We start from the raw sequence: 24864 nt of genomic DNA, 5'->3' as shown, positions 1-24864 counted from the left end.
CTTCAGTACTATGCTGAAGTGGCATATTTGGTTCTTATACAAATATCTGACCTCAACACTAAATTAATTTGTAAATGGTGGTGTTTTAAATTGTCGTAAAATTGGAGGTCTGTCTTTCATCTTGCTAAACTAAAAAAAAAATACTTTTGTCGAGCGAAATCAACCCGATAGATTTCCTGACTATTTCGGCTAATGAAACTATTGAAAATTGGTGTGAAAGGTGTTCTGAATTGCTGGACAATTTCCGGAGTACTTCAGCACCTTGTAAATCCTTAACAATTCGAGAACACTCTTATCAAAATATTACTAACATAAAGAAACTGACGCTCTTAATTCTCAAGCTCACCCTAGATCTATTTTAGTCGATCAATCCGTATTTCCGAATTGCAATCGCTAAATCCAAAACAGTTTTAAGGTAGCTATCATATGTGAAAATAAGAATCTTACGAAAACCTGCGGTGAAAATTCAACTTAGCTTAAGTTCTAATTAAATTCGGGTCTTATAATTTACTGAGCCAGAAGGGCCTTATTGTGCTTGATGCTGAGCTTTGAATTGGCGATGAATATGATTTTTATATGGGAGATACCTTACCGTCTAGTATTAAGTAATTGTCATTAGACGTTATACATTTTCATTAATGATGTTACTACTACTTATTTACATTACTCACGCAGCATTTACTTGTTGTTCTTACGTTGATCGTTGGGCCCAAGATGACGTAGACATTGCGTTGCCGCTGTTTAAACAAAATTTATATTAGATAAAAGTATTTCTTCAAATAATAATAAAAAAATAATATACATCCATGGCCCCTTAACATCAGCATATCTTTCTTTTAATTTTGTGATTTTGTTTTAAGTTTCAATCAAACTATTTAAAAAGACGCCTGCTGATACTTTTTAGCGTTTGGAAAATTAAATGACCACGTCTATCCCTTATATTTCGATACCCAATTCATGGCAGCATCATGCAAAGGTACGCTGCTACGGCTCCTGGGGACCTGTGAAGGTCCTCAGATTTGGATGGAACTAGTTAATCTCGCTCAGTGCGAGAGTTCCGACATGTCGAGCGGTACGTCCAATTGTCAACGGCGGATTGCACTGTTCTCGCTTCCGACCATTAAGTGGATGGCTGGATGTCTCTTTCATCGCGCCATGTGCGTAGAAGCGACGTTGTTAGCAATATATGCCGGATGCCGATAAATGGTGGCGTGGAGCGCCTGAGAATAAACTATGTTAATGCCAGTACAGCCTGGTATTTGGCTGGCTCCGGTTTATATGGCCAGGCAACCAGCTTGTCGTCGGGCTGCCGTTATTCTGTTTTCCGCTCAATTCTTAAATGAGCTGTTGTGGTCACCCAGTGTTTGCCTCTTAGGTTATTATGGCTGGTACCCGCCTGCAATGGGGACCTATAGTTTAGCCTAAGCGTTTCACTAATTATCTAACGTACCTTCGGCTTGGCTCAACTCCACTAGAACTTATATTCTGTACTTATTTAGATAAGAAAAGAACTTGACGTTAAGACGTCTGTTCGACAATAGTACTCTCGACTCAATGATCGACTGATAATTGTGCAGCTTGCTGTACACCTGATAAGCAGAGCTATTACGGTTCAATCGTACGACTTTGTGCTATTCTTTCTATTGAACACACGTGCAGCCATAAAAAAACTAGAGCAGGGTGTCTAACTACATTAGCTTAACATTTCTTTAAATAAGCTTTCCTCTATTGTGAATTTATATTACGGCCACTACACATCCTAGTAAAGAAATTTAGGAAGATATGACTACCGTGTGAGGGTAAACGATATGAGAGTTCCATCTAAGCAATCGCCTGCCACTCTCGGTAATTCATACAACTCTGTGATCAGATAAAAACATTGTACAATGAATTTATGACGAGGTCACATGTCATTATTAGAAAACGTAAACGTATCGTGATATAACCTTACTACTATATTCTCTATCAATATGTTCTTCAACCACAGCGCTTGTCGACAAAACTGCGCTTCGTGTTTGATGCCTCAGCGAAAGACGTCGCCATTTGATTCCATGAAGGGCAGATTCGATCAAAGCGGTTAAAGCATATTAACTTATTCCATTAAAGAGGTTCAAGCATATAATTTAAACACAATTACACTTGGATTTTCATTTCTTACAATGAGAGGATTGTATCAAATCGCTGAATCCCATAAGTGCTGCAAGAGTACAAAATTAGCATTAATTCTTTTCTTATCGAGAAACCTGCAAAAGAAGTTTTAATCATCGTTAAGATCAAGATAAAAACGTTCGAAGTAGCATAACATGTTTTTGTCTTTTTCTACAAATTTTAAAAGTTACAAACATATACGAGGAATTCAAAACATTCTGCAGCATCCAGAATTTAGGACTCCTTAGGATTTACAAGCCCAGTAAGCTCATGTCTACTGTGAAGCGTTGTGAAATTCATGGTTTCGCTGTCGCATTTGAAAAAGCTTACGGAATAGGCATCGAAATGATGGAGGGGACATCTTAGTTCGTTTCTACCGCAAACTCGAACTGTGCGCTGCGCTACTATCTAGTAGGCAGTGGTAAGAATTTGTAAATAAATTTACCCTTTTGTCGAACGTGCAAATTTTTCGACTAATTCTAAAATTGTGCTTCAAATGCACGGATCGATACGTCAATACTTCGTCGCCAATAAATTTGATGAGCTACAAAAGCATACAAACTTCGAAGATTTCTGCGCTGAACTTCTGCAGGCCAATAATTTGTTAGAAGTAGCTTGATATTCTAGTGCTTGCTGTCAAAAATTTGCAACAGTTATGTGAACCACCTCTTGCACACATTTAATTACGCGCCAAAAATCAAGTAACAGCATCAAAGCACAATCGATGCTAACTAAAGCCATAAGCAATTATTCATCATACTTTCAAATCCTTCGCATGTATCTTTCAGTCAATGGTATCCAAGCGGAATCAGACACTTTGGAAAACAATCTCATTGATACAAATGCAGAAATCCCATTTGACTCGAAGCATACAGCTTTAATGCCCCGAAATCATCGATTTAAAAAACTGTATAGCGAACATATACATAACAAGTTTTCACGGTGGACTCAGAATCATCTCTATTCTGCGTGAGAAGAAGACGTCCGTGAGGGTATAACGTGCTTTCACAACCAACCTCTTTTTTTAAACAAATAATGCACAATTTACCAGCGGATATAAGATCTATAGACTTGAAATTGAAATATAGCGTACATGCAAAGTATATTCCAAATTTAGTGACCTTAGCTCTTAAAACCTATGATATATGGCCCAAAAACAAGATTTCGATATTGATATTTATCGATTACTGGGAAACGGGACAGGCTATCGATTATTATGCTCTGAGATCCTTGCGTTCATACATAAGGAGAGACGGACAAACATATGGTCATGGCTAGATCGACTTGGCTATTGATGCTGATTAAGAATATATCTACTTTGTGGGGTTGCTTCTTTCTGCCTGTTATACTTTGGACAAAAATACTATACCCTTTTTATCCATTTTCAGCGGGTTAATGGTATAAATATTTGGCATAAGCGCCCATTCTTTTTGTTAAAATCACTGACTACCTCCGGCGGAATCATTGATCTAGATCTGCTAGCGCAGATAGACGCCGTCATCTGGTTAAAAATCAATGAAATGAAATTTGGAAATGTATCACGGAAAATCAATACCATTGATGTAAAAATGTAAACTTCACCAAAATTTAATGTTTGACTTCTGTAATAGAAGACTTTCTAACGAACGGCATTATCTACGAGTCATAATAATCCAATAGTCATAATAAAATCCAATCTCGACAAAAAAGAAACAAATGAGCTGGGTAATAAGAAAAAGCGAATGGGTATAGATTTTCGTGAGCTTAACGAAAAGGGTATTCCATACAAGTACCCGATGCCAGATATTTATATGATTTTTGTATCACAAGACTGAACACAAAGATGGTCCACAAGGACAACTTGAGATAAATACCGAACGTGACATTAGTTTAGTTTTTGTAATAGTTAAGGAAGTTATCGTTTTCCAATACCCGAGGCTTATACTTATACATTTCGCAGTGACTAATGCTCGGATTACCGACTATTTACACTCCAATTACATTCACATAGTAGATGGAGTATTAGTTTAAAGCCAACATGATTTCGTTAGGCACTCAGCTAATATATCAGGTGTCCTACGTATAATGGATGAAACAATGGAAACGTCAGACTTCTTTTTACAGTATCACATGCGAAAGCTATTAGACATAGATATCGAACACATGAGAAACTTGTTTTCCGCGTTACGAATGCACCTCAGGATGGCAAGTACTGGCTTTTTAGGCAGTGTTAAAGACCGTGGCAGGCACCCTTGTTAACTTCGACAAATTAAGCGGCCTGAGTCAAAACTCTTAGTGTAATAACAGGCAATGATGATTAACACCAAAACACTGGATCAGATAAACCATACGACTTACACGAAGTTCAGATATTCAGGTAAGGCAAAGATAAAAAATCCAACCATCTAAGGTCACGCTGATTTGAAGTCTATTTTGAATGAACAACTCACAGATGTCCCTGTAACTGTAACTAGTGAATAATGAAAGAATCTTAAGATAGCATCATCCCCTGCATTATTGAATAATAATCACACAGTCTTGCAAATCTTAGATAGCATTATAGCGGAATGTGATGGAGGTAATACTCTAGCAGTCACAACGACGTTTTGCGACACGCGTAACTTTCGGTTGCTGCTTAAGAGCAGGAAGCGCCGCCCATTACCAATCTTATCCCAGAAACCGGACACTTTCCATGGAAATACGTCCGTTGATCGCAACAATGTTGTGTGCAAATTCCCTGAATGTTACAGTACACGATCCGGAATTGAGCCTCCTACTTCCCAAGTGCTTCGCACTTGCCGTAAAATCATTTGTTTCATTGCTGAGCACAAGGACACCATTCTAAACAAGTGAGGACGAACATCGACTCACGATGAGAGCCAGCGGGATACCAACAAGAATGGGTTGAGCAGGACACCATTACCGACATTATTACTGGATTTATCGTAGACACAACCTGTATCATTTGTATATACACAGAACGGCCCTCACTGACCCGAAGCTAAGAGCACATTTTATTTTACGCTCTTTGAGTTAAGCGCAAGGGTTCCGATTTCCTTGTGGTTCAAACTGCATGGCAGCATTCGTTGTTCGGCGTTACCCATATTTTTATTTATATTGCCTTTGGTAGAATAAGTATATAAAAAATTTGATTACAGCAAAAAATGTATAAACAAGTAATAGCTCTAGTTTCCGACTAGGGAAAATGCAGCTCGCGGTACGGGCTAATTTGATTTAGTATTATATTATAAATAAGTATCATAAAAAATAGTGGAATAAAAAAAAAATATTTCTGAATAGGACTTGAACCCGGCCCTACCGAGCTACTAGCCACTGCCTCTACTCGACAGCAGGTGGTAACAGGAGCACACGACAATAGAGTCGAGTTCGAGCATCTGAAGTGAAGAGACCTGCGTGTGATCTCATTGAGTGTAATAAGAAAACGTATCACTGTTCAATAAGACAAAAATTTATGAAGTGAATAAACACCAATGTGTTAATATTAAAACTAAAAGGACATAGTGTAATTTAATGACTTCAGAACTTCGATCCCTAAAATTATCGGAATCGTCCAAAAAAAACCTGCTAAAAAGGGCAATAACCATTAAGTGTTGTTCAAATGGGCAGTAATGAAACAGTGAAAAGACCGCATAAGTAAAATTTTCAAGTTTTCGATGAAGGCAGGAATTGCGAGCGAAGTGAGAGAAGCTGAAAGAAAACCAGTGAGACAACCGTTGCTACAATATGACGACGAAATTCGCAGCAACCAACGCACTCACAAACGTAAACAACGGTATTCGTTAAAAATAACGAAAAGAGTAGAAGACGACGACGTGTAGTGACAGTTGGGTGTCAAAATACGACAGAAAACGAAAATCCGAGGAAAAGGAGAATACCGAGAACTGAGGAAAACGACTCAGTTCTGTGTAACCGAGTCAGAAAACAGAGCAAACGACGACGACAAGAGAAGAAGACGACTTAACGAACCAGGTGTTTAAGAGTGACGTAGGAAACTTGACGAAGAAGAAGCGACGAGAAGCTATTCTCATAGACGAGTGTGTGCTCATGAAGAAGTTTAACAAGTTTAACATTATTTAAACATTGCGTTTAACAGACTCTACTATTGTATTATTTTTTTTAATAATATTGTTAGCAACTTGGATTTAAATTGTCATATTAAGATGAAATCACACAACTCACAGTAACTGAATAAACAATTTAAATATAATAAAAAAGGAACTTAAGTTGCAAGGTACAGGTGTTAAAGTAGACTTACATCAAAGATTAATTTAGTATTTTGATAAAAATCCAGATAGTTTAGATGGTTCTACTGGAAATGGCTCTCCAGACATTGATGAGTGGCTCTGAGAGTTCGAACCTTATGCCCTAACAGTTCAGGGGACCGATTTAAAAAAATTCATTTAAGATGGGCAGCTAGTCAAAGGAGCTGTGAAATTAGTTTTGAACAGCATAACCTAAAGGATAGGAATTTTTTGAAGGGGGCACTGCAAATGAATTTATTGAAAAGCTAACAGCGAAACAGGTGCACAAGAGGTGGTAGAGAATAAGAAGACCCATACGGAAACCCTAACTGAATATTTATATACGCTACGCTAGCAAGGCAATCCAATTTGGATGAGAAAGGTATTCTGTGATATATTATTGAGGGCATTCCTGATTCAAAACAAACAAAATAAAGGATGTCTGTACTATGCCACTAATTTCCACGAATTCCGCGAGAAATTGAAGATCCATGAAAAATAAAGAGTGGGTCACGGATTTAAGACCAAAGACGAAAGACGTTGTTTCAATTGTGGAGGCAGCAATCATATAGCGAGAGACTGCAATAAAAGTGGTGTCAGGTGTTTTTAATGCAATAAAGTTGGACAGGAGCCAAATCAATGTAAGGCAAAGGATAAACGGAAAGAGAAAAAAGGACAAGTACAATAGCTTTGCCAAAAGAAATAGAAAAAATAGTTTTTATAAATTTACAAATTGGAGAACGACATATAAAGGCAATATTTGATTCGGGTAGCGACATTTGTACCATCAATTGAAGTACTTATACACAGTTATACCCAGTTGCTTTGAGATCACAGTAAAAAGAGTTAATAACTATAGGAGGCAAGAAAATGTATACACTAGGTTCGTTCGTAGTTGATACCAGTTTGGACGTGGTTACAATAAAGATATGGTTCCATGTGGTGCGTCACCGAGAAGAGAAGAACTTTGATCCGATCAATCAAGAAGGTAATTATTCAAGGAAAAGTCACAAGCAAAAGCAGTTATTATAGTGAAAGGCATATGACTATCTCGTCAGATTCGAATTCGAGCTTTGATAAATACCTTTTACCAGTTACTAATGGCTGATTTTAGTGAAGAATCCATACCAGATATAGAACTCACCTGGACAATGATTTGAGGTTCAAAGTAGAGAACTTAGTGAGGGATTATAGGCCAGAAAAAATATTCGTGTATTCTCAAAATGACAATTGCATTTATATTGAGGCTTATATTGTGAGCAGCATAAATTGGTTTATTTGCTTGATTTATAGCTTTGTGGTGGTAAAGGAGAGGTGGCGATTGCTATAAAATGAAAGATACTTGATATATATACTATTCTAGAAGCTACATGTCATATTTGGTGAGTCCAGCTCTTATTATTTACCAAAATTGCTCAAAAAACCTGATTTCGATATCGATTTTTATCCATTACTTGGAAACGGGGTAAGGTTTCGAATATCGGAAACAAACTCTCATCTGCGCGGGCATTAGGAGGATCTACAGCTAAAATTTCAAGTCTCTAGCTCTTATAGGTTCTGATATCCTTATATACATACGGACGGACGGACGGACGGACGGTTCAGGGTATAAAAAGGAACATTTTTGGCCCCATATAAAGTGTTAAAAGTAAACAAGAGGTTCTAGTAGGGAGCTCCTGACTAGGGGATACCCTGAACCCTCTTACTCCAACACTAAATTCAGCTCTCGCTACGCGCTCGTTTGCTTTAGTAATAATAAAGATAAATTAAAAAAAAAAGTTCCATTGATGCCTCCTCTACTCAACAGCCACACCAGCCAAAAAAAAAAAATAGTCTCCTCCATAGGGTTCGAGCTCGCTACTTACTGCACCGCTTGCCGCCGCCTCTATTCAAGAGCCACACCAATAACTGGGACGCACTGAGAAGAAAACCAATTAAAATAGCAGCACAGAAAACAATTCAATCGCAATTGCAATGCTGTTGATAGAATTCAAAGCAGACGTGCATGAATGTGTGTGTGTACATGCACACAGAAATTCTTAAAATTTGCGCTTGATGCTGCTAACACGTGCGCACATAACTTTTGTTTCTTAACCGATCTTAATAAAATTATCGACAGTACATCTTATTATGCCATAGAATATTTTTGTATTCTCAAAAAGTCAATTGCTTATAACTTGTGGCTTAAATTGGTCGGCAATACAAGTTGGATTATTAACTTGATTTATGGCTATGCGGTGGTAGCGGGGAGGTGGCGATAGGTACAAAATGAAAGATACTTGATATATATGTATATACTATTCTAGAAGCGACATGTCAAGTTTGGTGACTCTAGCTCATATTATTTGCCGAAATTGCTCAAAAAACAGGATTTCGATATCGATTTTTATCGATTACTTGGAAACGGGGCAAGTTATCGAATATCGGAAACAAACTCGATCTGCGCGGGCACTAGGAGGACCTACCGCTAACATTTCAAGTCTCTAGCTCTTATAGGTTCTGATATCCTTGCGTTCATACATACGGACGGAGGAACGGACAGACAGAATTGACATGGCTAGATCGAATCGGTTATTGATGCTGATCAAGAATATATATACTTTATAGGGTCGGAGATGCTTCCTTCTGCCTGTAACATACATTTGCACAAATACATTATACCCATTTTAATGGGTTCAGGGTATAAAAACAAGCATGCTAGATACGAAATTGAGAAACTTGGCATTGGGGAAGAACAGTGCCGGAGTATAGATGTGGGATTCCTTCGGGTCAAAGGACGCGTCTGGACGGAATATAGTAGGAACTCTAGAAGCCAAGCGATACAAAATGACACCCAGTAATCGTTGTTTCTCTTCGCTCATTTGTATCTTTGAAGTTATGCGTCAAATGGCAGGCTGCGCCATGTTATGAAATTAGACTTACTCACTTTGCATTTAGACATTGTCAAAAGATCTTAAATCAAGAATAGGTTGTCATTGTCAACAAAACTGAAAACGTAAAATCTGTCAGTATTATCTTGAACTTAGACTATTAAATATTGGCATCGACGATTTTCATATATTATGCTCTTATGGTGAGAATCTTAAAGCCGGCAAATAAACTTTCGTTCATTATACCCTAAAACCGATACGACAAATTTCCACAGTTGTGAATAGAATTTCCAAAATTACTGAAGCACGTATTCACGACGAAACCTAAAACTTAATCCTGACAACCTTTGACCCACATTTTTCACTGAGGCGGCCTGAAGAGTGTAAAATATGTCACAATTGGTTTTTTTTAAAGATCTTGCCATTGAGATTGCACCCGATAATTCTTGCACCTATTCAATATTTGACCCACATTTATCGTCCAAGTGGGTAGATTTTGCAAAAAGAGTGAAGTGTGAATTTTCAAAAAGATTTTTAAGATCTTAAAGACATTTAGTTGAAAAAAAAGTCCATATAACCGTTTTTCGCCACGTACTCAGTTTTTATGTGAGGCTTTGGAAAATAATTTGCAGAAAATCAGAAAAAAATTTTGATTTGCATATACCACAGAGGAAGCTGGGTGTGTGCGAATGGTGTGGTAAACGTCTGAACTGAATTTTCGTAAAGGACTTTGGAAATGAATTTGAGCGCGAAGTCACCCACCAAATCTTTGACTCCCTTTTATACCAAGGAGAAATGAATTTTCCGAAAACTGAGAAATTGCACAAAGATCTCTGAAAATGGATCGGATGGTATACAAAAAAAGTTCATTTAATTTTTCGTATGCGTAAGACATTTTATGATAAAGTTATAATACCCTCTACAACGGTATAGAATCGGAAGTTAACTATGCATATTAACTTCCTAAGAAGTATTCTTAATTGCATTACTTAATCATTATTCCAAAAAAATGTTTAATGGTTTTACAAATCAATTTTCAACATTTCGTTTTCTTTTAAATGCTGAAAATTGATATATTTATATATATACATATATATTATTATTATATTAAATATATATATTTAATCTGGAAGATATGCATTTTTCGCTTGGTCAAAACAATTTCTTCACATACTGTACCGGTTTCTTTGAGATAGGTTCTAAATTTGCGTACATATTGAACGGCAACGAGAATCGTAGTAAGCAGATTGATTTAAGTGTTTTTTCAATTACAAAAGAAAAAAAACACATTAGCCATAAAAATAATAAACTGATTTCCGTGGCTCCAGAATTGAATTGCTATGTGAAAACAGTGCACCGGGTTTCGCGAAAATAACGCTAATGGTAAGTAAGACTTTTTTAAACATCATACATTATCCACTGATGTTCTGAACATGCACCAGTTTCTTATGTCGTATTATTTATCGGCTTGAAGGGACTTGGATTTTCACCAGCAAAAATATCACGAAAAAGCAAGAATATTGATGATAGGCAATATGCGACAATTTTTACATATTACAAATTATTATTACAATTATTGCGTCTGCAGGAAGTAATCAGTGAACCATTGTACAATGTACATAAATACATACATACATAAGTATACATACGTAAGCGTCTTTTTGGAGATTCATTCGTAAGAACAAATTAAATTAATAAAATGGCTTTTAATGTGTATTATATACCAATCGCTTGCTTAGTCCTGATGGAGCGTTTCGAAAACCCTTAATTGCTTGGAAAACACCGCCTCCGATACAACCCATGGCGAAAGCACCACCACAATCATCCACAATTCGGTAAGGACATGGTTCGCGTGCATATTCTTCCATTATAGTGCTGGTTATCTGTAAATAAACAACACCATTTATTCAAACAAGTTAACAAATAATTAACTACATGAAAGAAATTACTTAACACGCTACAATAAACTGAATTAGGTATGCACGATACACATCGATTTAATAAAAATCGATGTTTTCTCGAATCGAAATAATTTTATATATCGAATAATTCAATATCAACGCATACAATTATAGCACTAACCAAAGAACATATAGATGGGACATGAGGTGTTACCAAAGTGAACACAAAATATATCGGTGCATCTGGTCCAACGAGCGAGTAAGATATACATACATATGATGTCTTTTGATCGCTTACACTACAGGAAAATGCTTGGCTTACTCTCTTCCATATGATTTATGCGATAGAACGGCAGACTTTTTCCACTATGCTAAAAAAAGTTATATTTTCAAATATCACATATTGATGTTCCATTGGCAAGTGTCGGTTGTCGGTAACTTGTGAGTGGGAAAAGTACCGCTTCTTTAAATAAACAGCTGATCGAGTTGCTTTGATTTACCTTTTAAAAGTCAAACAACACTACCTCGAAGTAAGGGCTCCATTTAATGAACTCTGCGGGATTTGGCCAACTTTAAATGTTAAAAACTGTGGAATTATTATAATTTAAAATTATAACTTTCAGTATCGATTGTTTGCTTAGTTGGTTGGGTGCGATATTATCGGCCACGCCGATATCTTTTTGTCATAGGGTCAGAGTCTCGGGGGTGAAGCTGGGCCCACAGTGGATCCCAATTTATTGAAGGGTGGCAACGCCGGGCTTGCGATCCACGGAGCCAAAAGCGGCGATTGCTATTGGCCGCCCGATACGCTCTTATAGAGACTATAAGGAGAGCGGATCGCATGCCCTTGGATATGCCCTTGGCCTTCATTTGGGCCGTTGACCCAAAAAAATGCACATGTGCAGATGGGCAGCAACGGTGCTCGCCTCACAAATGAACGCGTGATCCGAAATTCGGCACCAATGTTGGTGCCCAAATGTACAGCAGCGAGTTCGATTTGATCAGCGGTCAACGGCGGGCGTGCCAGCTCGAAGCGAGCTTAAAGTTATATTTTTACATGTCGGCCCCATAAAAAAAAATGTTTTCTGGAAAAGTTTTCCGCAAATAAAATTTTAAATAAATGAACATTGTCGCAAAACATTTAATTTTCTCTAAATCGGCGGCCGTAAATCAAAAGAAAAGAAACTTGTGACGTGCGGCTAAATTTATTCATACAATTAATGCTCAGAAGGTAATATAACCAAAGGAAAACAAAATAAAATATAAGTACCAGCCAAGGAGCCACGCAGAGGACGACCAGCTGTTTCTCCCGTCTCACAAGCCGTTATCTGTGACCCGGCCAGTTTTGGCTAAGCGGCGCACCTCATCCAAGCCTCGGCGCAACCCTAAAGAGACGAGCCACCGACGACCGAAGAATCCAACAGCGAAGAATCGGACACAGGCGAGACCACGCCCATATCCTCCAAGTGAGTCTGTCCCATTTCGCCCCTCCTCGCCCGAGTCGTTGGCAGAGTCAGACGTAGACTCCTGATTGTGCTCCCTGAAAGAGAGCAGATTTTTGTAGTTGTTAAATTTAGTTTTTTTTTGTTTGTAAGTCAAGAATATATAATATATACTAGTTTCACGTAAGACATTTTCGAAAGTGTGAACAGTGAAGGAATGGCCCCAAAGATTATTGCTGGTGCCAAATATATAAAAAAAGAAATAATTAGATTTTTGATCAATTTTGCACGAGCTATACCAGCTTATACATATATAAATACATATTTCATACACCATATGTGCAGAATAACCATTATGATGGCCCTTACCGCCCCCACCCAGAGAGCTCTTTAGGCAGGCAAGGTGTTATAAGCACTTTTGACAAACATAATTACATTAATTAATTAACTGATGTTTTTATCTTTCCCCTCGTTTCTTTTTTCTTCTTCTTTTGTTGACTGGCAATAACTTTGCTCGCAGTGTTTCGTCGCCTGTTGCATTTATCGTTGTTAAAGTAAATAAAATATATTCTGTAATATAAATTGAAATTTTAGAAATTAATACACATTGTCCATAATCACAAGTATATGCAACAATTGTACGCACCTGGTGCAGAAATGTTCACGTGCATGATAATGTGAATAAGTGAATGGAGATACCTTGATAAATAAATAGAAATAAAAAACATTAATTGTTAATAATCATAAGGAATGCAACCAATTATACGCACATATTGAAGAGAGAAATGTCCGACTAAGTCTCAACTGATGGGGAGAGGGGGCATAACAGCCGACACGGGCTGATGCAGGCCGTCTAGTGGCCAAAATATGGGAGACGAGATCAGGTGATCATCTCATACGCTGGGTCCGGAACCGGGACCCGATCTGGAAGAGTAAAGTGGATAAAAAGTGTTTTTGTGTTAATTTATATTGAGCGTCTCATCTATATTGTTTACGTTTGCTTGTTGTTACAGCTGTTAGTGTTGTTCACTTGTTAGAAGTTCCGATTGTTTGTTGTTATCGATTATGTGGTTCATTTTGAATAGTGTTGTTTAGATATGTTTTGCTACAGACGCTGTAGCTTTGTTGTTATCGATTGTGCGGACTGCGGGCCAGGGATGGGACTACACCCAGAGAAACCGATGAGCCATCCGGCGCGGCCCACTGAGAAACAAGCAGTACCGTAACAAATTTAAAGTCACCGCTTACCTTCGTTGCAATATCAGCTGTTTATGGTAGTGAACACATTCACTTTCTTCACAACTTCGATAGAAAACTCGATAAATCATCGCAAAAAACACGAACTGTTCGGGGCGAATTTACACATTTTTAAAAATTGTGACATTTTTGAAAAATTTGTGATATGTATTTTCTTATGGAAAAACGTACAGGCCGCATTTTACACATTTTGCAAAAGTTTGACATTTTCAGATATGTGTAAGAAATGTGGTCAGTGGACAGAGGCTGCAATTTTTAAAGATGTTAGATGTTGCCAATGTGTTTCACTTCTTTAATGAATAGCATTCGTTCCCTGAAAATGTACTAAGGTGAAATGCCTATCAAACTTTTCTGTAATTCTGAAAGATAGCGCCATAGCTAATCAGATTATAAACAGCTTGTTTCTCTGTTCCTGTTACTCACCAAGCTTTTAAATATATTTACTTTATTTAATATTGTATCATGGTACTAACGAGAAAGAAGTTTTTTGTGGAAATATTATTAAAATAAACGGACTATAGAAGCGGCCATACGCGGATTGTGACGAAAAATTTCATAACAACAGAAATTCTATAAAGAAAATGTATTATTTTATACTACCGGGCTTTCCCCAGCTATGCTCGTGGCAAGTTTTGTGTTTCCTCTTGTTACGGGCAGCAATAATATTTAAAAAATAATCCCACACCAAACAATATGCTGTGTTTTGGATTGTCAGCTGAAGGAAAGTTATTGATAGATCGATGGTTGCGCAATTGTCGGAGCCACCACATCCTTAGCGTGACTCGGGACATTTTTGAAAGCTAAAGCGGTTTTTGTTATTGGGAGCAAACAAAGTAAGAAAAGAAAATATCCCAGAGTCAAGTGCAAGTCGGCCGCACACAAAAAAAAATCTTAAATTATAGAAAAGGCGAATTTTCGGTAATGTGAAAAATATAAAATACAATAAAGTGAACAAAAGAATACAAAAAATGTATGTATATATGTTCGATTAAATTTAATAGTATTGGTAAAACTTAATGTAATAATTGTTGTATTATTATAATTAAAAGACTTTAATTATTTAAGCTGTATGATATTTCATAGTTTATTGTCTTGTTATCTTCAGCATCTTTTCTTGGTGATGGTTGACGCTCAACTTGCTATTCGATATATCTAGTGACTTGCATTGATGGGTATTCCTTATAACTACATACACATCGACTAGCAGCGACACCTTGTGACGATTATACTTGTTTACTATTGAACAAGCAATATTATTACACGCATTTTTCTTTTAAAAGATCTTAAGGCTTAAATTAAAGTTCTATTTGACTATGTGATAAGAAGTTATTGACCTCACATGGTTGTTACATTATATTAATTCCAACCATACCGTTGAGGTGGACGACTACCGCGAGCACTACGAGTTTTCCTAACATCTGGTTCATTAACTAACACTGGTTCGGGTGTCTCTTGGTCGCTTCCCGACTCGCTTCTGAATCCGAACTACCAGCAGTTTGATATTCATCTGATGATACATTACTATCATCCAACACTGGTAGACCTGGTTCATCCACATATAATTGGTTCACTGCCATTGTTAACGTTGTCTTGTCTGTTGCGCCCAAGTGGAGGTACTATTTCAATCGGTTTCAAATTATCAGGACCAGCTACGTTACATTTGACATTTTCTTCAAACATTACTTCTCCCCCATTCATTTCATTATTCTTAGTCTTGGCAATGAACCGTCGGTTGCGTCTAAAATAGTTTTCGAAATTGTCCTTAATGATATACGATCGACCATTACATTACACACAATTGTTCCATAATTCCATTCTTTTCCATTTGTCTTAAAGATAACTAGATCACCCAAATTCAATACTGGTAGTGCTCTTGCATTCCGGTCATAATAATATTTTTGCTTTTCATTTTTTTCTTTAATTTTGTTTTGGATAGTTTTCTCACTCAAATTATCACGACTCAATAGAGAATGCGAAATCGGCATTCTCGTATTTACCAGCCGACCAAAAAACAACTGGGCCGGTGCCAGTCCCATGCTTGCAACAGTAGTTGTGTTATATTCCAAAATTCTATATTGATAGTTTTCTGTGTCTCTAGCTTCAATGCAACGTTTCAGCATATTCTTAGCAATCGCAACGCCTTTCTCAGCTAACCCATTGCTTTGTGGGTACCGAGGGCTTGAGAATTTCATAACAATATTATGATCAGCCGCAAATGTTTCAAATTCCCGAGAATTAAATGGCACATTATCCGCCCTGATTACAGTTGGATATCCCAGTTTGTTGAAATTACTCTTCAACTTGCTAATAATGTGACTTGCCGTTTTATTGTTTACATGTTCCACAATTAAAAATCCTGAGTATGCATCAATAACTGACAAGAAGTCCTGTCCTGCATATTCAAACAAGTCAGCAGAGATTACCTGAAACGGATACTTAGGTAGCTCTTCTTGAACCAGCTTTTCTTTTTGATTGTTTCGTTTGAATTTTTCACAAATGTCACAAGATTTAACGATCTCCTTTATCTGACCGTTCATCTTAGGCCAATAATAAAGCGCTCTTGCACGTGCAAGAGTTTTTTCAATTCCCAAATGTGGTGCATGTAACCACGTTCCTACTTTCTCCTGTAATTCTGATGGAATTACGAGTCGATTATCACAAAAAAGTAAGCCATTCTCAAAATGCAGTTCGATTTTTAACCTATGAAAACTTGTCCAGTTGGTAATTTGGCCAACCCATCTCTACATATCGACAAATTTTCAAATAAACTTCATCACGTTCAATGGTGGACCGGTATAAATCTGTGGCGATCTGGCAACACAGGAACTGATACATTTTAAGTTTTTTCTCTTTGATAAGTTTGGTTACACTAACTTTGAATTTCACCATATTACGAAAAGCACGTACAACCTCCTTCTATCTCGAGCTCTCTACCTATCGACATCTACGCATCTAAATATTCACTTTTTTGTGTATAATAAATAAAGTTTAAACTGAAATATTTTACTTGTGTTAACGGATGTAGAATTTGACTATTAAGTTCCATCAAAATAACCAAATTGGTGACCCCCGACAATAACCAAAGTGTGCGCAACTCAGGAGAGACGGAGCGCCTACTTAAATTGCAAACATCACCAACAGGCATACTTCAAGATCATACTAAAGTTTTCGCCAATTCAATTCAGAATTATAAGCTAATTGACACACTCATATACATAGCTTTGCTGCGACATATTCACACAAAGATAGACATTTTGCGCAGTTCCACGAAATACATGACGCTTAAAATACAAAATGGAGGACGAGAATAATGCTAGCGCTCACATTGAGAACAGCAATGCAGAAGCTGCAAACAATGTAAATTCTGTTTTCGTCAAGATGCCCTTTCCTCAACTACACACGGTTACAAACATTGAAATGTTTTTTACAAAGCTAGAAAGTTAGTTTCTTTTACAAGGCATAGGCTTACGAAAGGAACACGAGAAGTACGCAGCCGTCATCACATATGCGGATCCCAAATACTTAGATCAAGTTCACGATCTTGTTCAAAACGAGCCTCAAACAAATCCATACACTACACTCAAACAAGCCATCCTGGCAAAGTTCGCTGAGTCAGAGATGACACGCCTCGACAAACTTGCCACTGGCATTCAACTTGGTGATGGACGTCCAACCCATCTCCTCAGCCAACTACAGCAAACCAACGCTAATAACGACGAATCAGTTGTACGTCGTTATTGGATTAAACGCCTACCTCCTGCAGCTCGCGCTGTCATCGCAGGTATTCTTGAGACTTCCCCAAATACAACACTATCGCAACTTGCAACAGCCGCTGACGCCGTAATGGATACACTAAGTTATACTTCATGTGATAACGTCGCAGTGCTTTCCCGTAACAACACTGCAACTGAGCATCAAATGGACAACCGCATCAGTACGATTGAAAAACGTCTGGATGCCCAGGACATAATGTTTCAAAAGATCAATACAAAACTTGGTCAGCTGCTCAACAGCAATAACAACAACGGAAATCGACGCACTCGCAGTCGCAATCGATTACAAACCAACCGCAGCAATGCACAGGCGATCGCACAGGCCGATTCAAATCAAAATTGCTGGTATCATAACAAGTATGGCTGCAGTGCCCAACACTGCATTGCACCATGTTCCTTTAATCGAACAAACACCAACAACCAAAAAAACTAGCACCGTCGAAGAAAATCAAATTGGCCACTTCGATGGCCAATCTGTTCATGCCATAAAAAATTATTCCAAGCTTAGTTTAAACGTTCACAGTATCACAACCTCTAATCGACTATTTATTCCAGATACAAAGTCTGGTAAAAAGTTCCTTATCGACACTGGCGCTGATGTGTCAGTCATACCTTCTGCAGCCATAAACCGACGTTTTTTAGCCACCAGCGAAAACCCTCTTTTTGCTGCTAACGGCACTACCATTAAAACATATGGCTCAACCCGTCTCACTCTCATTGCTCATACAAAATTTCCAATCATTCGATCAGATTTCCTACAGCACTATAAACTTCTTGTCAATATTAAAGATGGTAAATTAATCGACGCTCAAACTTTGATAGCACGTCAAGGTGTCTGCAGCCTTCGATCTTTAACAACGTTAAAAACGTTTAACGCATCCTGTGAGTTCGCCCGGCTGCTGGAGGAATTCAAGGACATCACACAACTCAATGCCTTATCACCGAAGCACACAACATCTAGTGTAACTCACTGCATTGAGACAAAAGGCCCACCAACATTCGCAAGACCTCGTCGACTCACTCCATACAAATTTAAGGCTGCCAAAATGGAATTCGAGTTCTTGCTTAAAATAGGTGTGTACCGACAATCGAAAAGCGCATACGCATCGCCGTTGCACATGGTCCGCAAGCAAACAGGCGAATGGCGGCCATGTGGTGATTACCGCGCCCTCAACGCACAAACTGTTCCGGATAGGTATCCACTTCCACACATACAAGACTGTACACATATTTTTCATGGCAAGAAAATATTCTCAAAAATTGATCTTAACCGTGCATATCAACAGATCCCCATCGAACCAGGCGACATCCCAAAGACTGCAATAACCACACCATTTGGATTATTTGAGTTAACACACATGACATTTGGATTGTGCAACGCTGCACAAACCTTCCAAAGGTACATGCATTCCGCACTGAGGGATTTAGACTTTGTTTTCGTCTATATAGATGATATCGCCGTTGCATCAGACAATATGGCGCAACACCAAATCCATCTTCGGCAAGTTTTTGAACGACTTCGACGTTTTCATCTCAAAATCAACTCTAGCAAATGTCGTTTCGGTCAAACATCAATCGAGTTTCTTGGGCATTTGATCGATCATAGTGGCATCAAACCATTACCAGACAAAGTGAAAACCATCATCGAATTTCCCTTGCCCACAGTCGCAAAAGAACTGAAACGTTTTTTGGCAATGATTAACTTTTATCGAAGATTCCTGCCAAAAGCAATCACCCATCACGCACCACTGGTACAATTAATACCGGGTAACAAAAAAAAACGGCTCAACTCCAATAACTTGAACAGGTGACACGCTGAATCATTTAGAGAAATGCAAGCGTTCTCTAGCTGCAGCAACCCTTTTGGTACATCCTGCTCCAGATGCTCAGTTATTTCTCAGCACGGACGGAAGCGATACAGCCGTTGGCGCTGTACTGCATCAAATCGTCAACAATGAACCTCAGCCAATGGGATTTTTTAACGTTAAGCTTACTTACGCACAACGCAAGTACAGTACTTATGATCGAGAGCTTCTTGCAATTTACCTTAGTATCAAGCATTTCCGCTACATGCTCGAAGGAAAAATGTTTGATGGTCAGTGTGGACCATAAACCATTGGTATACGCTTTTACGCAAAAATCTGAAAAAGCTTCTCCACGGCAGGTTCGACAGCTAGATTTTATCGGACAATTCACGACATCTATTCTACACATAGCAGGTGTCGATAACATTACTGCTGACACACTCTCTCGCATCGAAACTATTGAAGCCAACATCATCGACTACAATAAGATTGCTGTTGCACAAGCAAGTTGTCCAGAGCTAAAAAAGCTACTTAATGACAACATAACTTCACTTCAAATCAAATCTATCAACTTACCGCAATCAAGTCCTCCAATCTTATGCGATTTTTCTACTTCTACAGTGCGACCATTCATACCGCAGCCACATCGATAAAATATTATCAGCAAGATACATGGCATTGCCCATGGAGGAGTTGGTTCAACAATTAAACTCATCAAACAGCGCTTCGTTTTGCCTTGTATGCATAAAGATATAGCTCACTTCGTCAAACACTGCATCCCTTGCCAAAAATCTAAAGTCACACGCCACGTTCATTCACCACTCCAACAATACACTCTGCCTTCACGCAGATTTGAACACATCAATGTAGATCTCATTGGACCCTTTCCTCAATCTGGTCAATTTAGATATTGTCTCACGATTATCGATCGCTATACCAGATGGCCAGATGCAGTCGCCATTGAGGATATCCAAGCTGAAACAGTAGCCGCAGCACTCATCATTACATGGATTTCTCGCTTTGGAGTTCCAGCACGCATTACCACGGACCAAGGCAGACAATTTGAATCCAGGTTATTTAACGAGCTATCGCGCCTCCTCGGCAGTGACCATTTACGAACGACCGCCTACCGTCCACAGGTAAACGGAATCATCGAACGTTGGCACCGCACGATTAAGGCAGCTATAATGTGTCACAACAGGATCGGCTGGCCATCCAAATTGGCCTCCGCTCAGCATATAAGCCCGACATCCAAACAACAGCAGCACATCTTGTTTACGGTACAACTCGTCGTCGTCCTGGAGAATTTTTCAATAACTCCAGTCAATTTCAACCACAAACCGATTTCGCCAAGGATCTAACAGAGATGATGCGCGAAATCCGACCAATTCAAACATCCAACCACGACTCATCAAAGCCTTCATCTTTAAGCAATTAGCTGATTCAACTCATGTTTTTCTGCGTAACGACACGGTACGTGGATCGCTTCAGACGCCCTATGACGGACCATTTGAAGTAAAATCAAAACAAACCAAATTTTTCAACATACTTATCAATGGTCACGATACCAAAGTATCAATTGATCGCCTCAAACCTGCTTTCATGGAAATACAGCAACAATCAACGACAACCAACGCAGAAGCAACATCGCCATTAGGTCAACAACAAGACGCATCCAAGGATGCTCCCAACACACCTATACCGCTTCAACAATCTACAAGGCATCGCCGCACAATTAGACTCCCCGTTCGTTTCAGAACTTGAAGTCTAGAAGGGGGTACTGTGGCGATCTGGCAGCACAGGAACTGATACATTTTAAGTTTTTTGAATTTCACTAATTTTGAATTTCACCATATTGCAAAAAAGCACGTACAACTTTCTTCTAGCTCGAGCTCTCTAACCTTCAGCTTACACGCATCTAAATATTAACTTTCTTGGTATATAATAAATAAAGCACTATTGCTAAATCGAGATATTTTACTTGTGTTAACGGATGTAGAATTTGACTATTAAGTTCCATCCAAATAACCAAAGATGATTATTCTACAGAATCTAAATATAGATTAGAAATAGCCTATAAAAGAGCTAAAATAATGATAGATAAACATAAGCAGCAAAATAAGGAACTTTATGATAGGAAAACATTAGACCTAAATTTAAGTATAGGAGATAAAGTACTTTTAAAAAATGAAGTAGGTCATAAATTAGAAAATAAATACCTAGGACCATATAGTAAGCTTGATAGAAAAAGATAATGCTTGATAGAAAATAATAATAATATAATAAAAAATACAAAGGGTAAAGAACAAAAAGTTCATAAGGAAAGATTAAAAAATTTGAATACATAATACATCTAAATTTTCTTTATGAATTCGAATGCAAACTCAAAAAAAAAAATATATATATACATAAAATAATATATACTACGGCTTGATCAGCCAAATGAAAAAAAGAAAGAAATATTTTTAAAGAAAAACAAACTATTTTAATGAATTTTTAAACATTTCACTTTTTTATATTTTTATAATTTAAAATTTTTATATTTTTAAATTTTTATATGGAAAGATCATTATATAAAAAAAATTGGTAGGAATTAAATCACTTAAATACAATTAGCCTTCCTAAATAGCTCTCTGGGGCGCTAATGGCGATGGAAATACATGTATGGACGGTGTGGAATCGAAATTACTTTTTTTATTTCTTTTTTCAGATTGCAGACACAGTAACTTTTGGAGCCTTTCACTCACTGTCGGAGATCAATTAAGTTTTTCTTAAATGGTAATATATATAGATATGCGTATATATGCGTATGTACACATAAGACTGAGAGACAAAACTAAAGTTTCGTCTCCTGGTCGACTCTCGGTGTCCGCGATGGGGCGAAAAGACGCCGGTAGTCGTCGACGGGCACTCATGCTTGGATCCTTCTCTCGTCGATGAGATTGGCCGGGCCACAGATGACGGGCTTGCGAGGTGGGTGGGCCAGCATGTTGTCCTACGCGTGGCTCCATGGCTGGCACTCGTATTATTAAAATTTTATTTCCTTTTTATTTTTCATCGTCGTGCTACCAGCCACTGATAATTATGAGGATGGGCTGGGCACTAAATGTGCTAATAAATTTTGGTGCCCGACAAAAAGTTTTTCTTTGATGGTCCGCCACGGAATGATATAGTTGGGTATATTATCTAGGCTATAATGGACGTATTATTTTTGGCTCACTTTCACAGGCGTTTACTGTCGGTTCTCGACAGATATAATCTTTAAAGTATTAATTTTGTTTTTGTGTGGCCGAAATTAAAAACGCACCTTGCGCACAACCCGACCGTATTTTACCGCCTCTCAAATTTTACTCCCTGTTGCTATGGGCAGCAAGGAAACTTGTACCCTAATTTGCCTACCCATACACTCACATTTTCAGTGCATCGCTACCCAAAGGCAGCATCGGCATGGGTTTGTCGTCGGCCAAGGGCACCATAAAGGGTATATTTCCGCTTATTACCCTACGAGCGAATAGGGCGGCCGACCGTCAATGCACTCCCACCTTTTTTTCGCTCAATGCAGTGGTTCCTGAGCTAGACGTTGCCACCCCTGCGAAATTTGGGTCGCTCTAAGGTGCTTAGGGCCCTCACCGATCTATCGATAACTACTAGCGACATATACACACACAAACATTTAAACGGTACCTAGACATAAAGAGAGCATTGAGAGCACTGAGAGTAAGTGCGAGCGAGATAAAAATAAACAGCGATGCCGTTCTATCGCACAAATCATATGGAAGAGAGTAAGCCAAGGCAGTTTCCTTTTGTGTAAGCGATCAAAAGACATCATATCTTACTCGCTCGTTGGACCAGATGCACCGATATTTTTTGTGCCCACTTTGGTAACACGGCATGTCCCATCTATATGTTCTTTGGTAAGTGCTTTAATAAAGCTTGAATGTTAATCGATCCATTCATATTCTGTTTCTCATTCGTTATTTTCTTAGAGTTTGTTTCATTCTTAATATTAATGTATCGTCATATTCATATTCATTTTCTCCATTATTGTTATCTTAAAGTTAGCTTTTGTTCTTAGTATTATACATTTTAATTCAATTGTGACCTTAGATTTAGTTTTCTTCATAATTTTAATACTATTTAGCTTCCGTATTGTGACTCTACGTTACAATAGATATATATATACATATTATTCTAATTATTTATTTTGTTAAAATATTAGCGTTGTTTTTTAAAAGTGTAAATTGTATATGTGCAAATGTATGTAACAGCATGAAGCATCTCCGACCTTATAGAGTATATATATTCCGCAGCATCAATAGCCGATGCAATCTAGCCATGTCCGTCTGTCCGTTCGTATGTATGTATGAACGCAAGGATATCAGAACCTATATGAGCTAGAGGCCGCGCAGTACGCGTTTGTTTCCGATAATCGAAAACTTGCCCTGTTTCCAAGTAATCGATATCGAAATCCTGTTTTTTAAGCAAATCTCGTAAGTTATCAGAGGTAGAGTCACCAAACTGGATATGTTTCTTCTAGAATAGTATATATATATCAAGCATTTTTCATTTTATAGCTTTCGCCACCTCCCCGCTACCATGAAAAAGCTATAAATCAAGAAAATAAACCAACATGTATTGCCCACCAATTTTAGCCACAATTTCGATGACCTATTGAGAATACACAAATACTCTTTAGCACAATAAGATCTACTGTTTTATCAAGATAGGTTAAGAAACACAAAAGTTACTAAAACGTGTTTTGGCTGGCAGCTATCGCAAATTGCAAGAATTTCTGTATACGTGTACACACACATATTCACGCGCATCTTCATTGAATTCTACCAACAGCATTGCAATTGCGATTGTATTGCTTTCTGTGCTGCTATTTAAATAGGTTTTTTTTTGCATTCAGAGTCAATTTTTGGAGCGGCTGCTGAGTAGAGGCGGAGGCAAGTCGTGTGGTCTGTTGCGAGCTCGAACGCTACCGAAGGAACTATTTTTTTTTAGATTTATTCTTATTAGACAGTTTAGGGTATCCCCTAGTCGGGAACTCCCGACTAGAGCCTCTTGTTATTGTTAACTTTACAAGCAAAGCGTATAGACGCTATTGGGACAATATTTTACTGTCTACTCTTAGGTATCAAGCGACATGTTACAAATCCCACCTACCAAAATCAAACTTAGGCGCTAAAAACGGCAAAGTGGGATACCCGCTTGAATACATAACAACAAAATCTACTGCTTAACTTTCCCACCAATTTAATTTGTAAATCCTCCATCTCATAACAGCTTCTGCCGAGTACCTTACTAATTCTAGCTTTCACAAAAGTTGGAACAAATTTAGAACTAAATGCTTTTCAAAGTTACTCAACACTGGAAGATACATTAGGGGTCCGACGGTTGCAGGTTTTAACATTTTGACCCTTT

The 24864-nt window shown here is 38.0% G+C and overlaps 3 protein-coding genes and 1 long non-coding RNA gene across 7 annotated transcripts in view; 1 reads left to right on the top strand and 3 right to left on the bottom strand.

The window, feature by feature from the left end:
• LOC135427719 (mitochondrial import inner membrane translocase subunit Tim17-B) overlaps positions 1–11331 on the bottom strand; it is a 31586-nt gene extending 20255 nt beyond the window's left edge. The window contains exons 1-2 of one of the 2 annotated variants that reach the window (XM_064681318.1): positions 11209–11331; positions 10984–11142 (exon numbers count right to left, since the gene is read on the bottom strand). In XM_064681318.1, the coding sequence (XP_064537388.1) occupies positions 10984–11127 (144 nt within the window). In that variant the 5' untranslated portion in view covers positions 11128–11142; positions 11209–11331. Of the gene's footprint in view, positions 1–671; positions 738–802; positions 824–10983; positions 11143–11208 lie in introns of those variants that run through there. The other variant, XM_064681319.1, reaches the window with a different exon arrangement.
• Positions 11332–12346: 1015 nt separating this feature from the next.
• On the bottom strand, positions 12347–13687 carry LOC135427721 (uncharacterized). Of its 3 annotated transcripts, none has more exons than XR_010436121.1 (6): positions 13598–13687; positions 13373–13526; positions 13249–13301; positions 13038–13172; positions 12777–12838; positions 12347–12700 (listed from the first exon to the last, which is right to left on the bottom strand). It is a non-coding gene; the product is annotated as an uncharacterized LOC135427721 (long non-coding RNA). The 3 variants fall into 3 exon arrangements; XR_010436120.1 differs by having other exon boundaries at positions 12786–12838; XR_010436119.1 differs by lacking the exon at positions 12777–12838 and having other exon boundaries at positions 13598–13686.
• A 3790-nt stretch (positions 13688–17477) lies between these two features.
• Positions 17478–18065, top strand: LOC135427724 (uncharacterized). Its single transcript, XM_064681323.1, has one exon. It carries the CDS (start codon positions 17478–17480, stop codon positions 18063–18065), a length of 588 nt encoding a protein of 195 aa, XP_064537393.1.
• An 820-nt stretch (positions 18066–18885) lies between these two features.
• The window catches only part of nvd (neverland), a 32081-nt gene continuing 26102 nt past the window's right edge, over positions 18886–24864 (bottom strand). The window contains exon 3 of the mRNA XM_064681322.1: positions 18886–18949. Coding sequence (XP_064537392.1) covers positions 18886–18949 — 64 coding nt within the window. The remainder of the gene's footprint in view (positions 18950–24864) is intronic.

Source organism: Drosophila montana, unplaced genomic scaffold (genome assembly GCF_035044405.1).
Source record: "Drosophila montana isolate Dmon_TW-CO22-7 unplaced genomic scaffold, ASM3504440v1 contig_2241_1, whole genome shotgun sequence".
NCBI lineage: Eukaryota > Metazoa > Arthropoda > Insecta > Diptera > Drosophilidae > Drosophila > Drosophila montana.
This window is presented reverse-complemented; position numbering and strand designations above follow the sequence as displayed.

Coding starts and splice junctions, on each gene's coding strand:
- LOC135427724 (XM_064681323.1), top strand. CDS start 17,478: ATGACACGCCTCGACAAACTTGCCACTGGCATTCAACTTGGTGATGGA.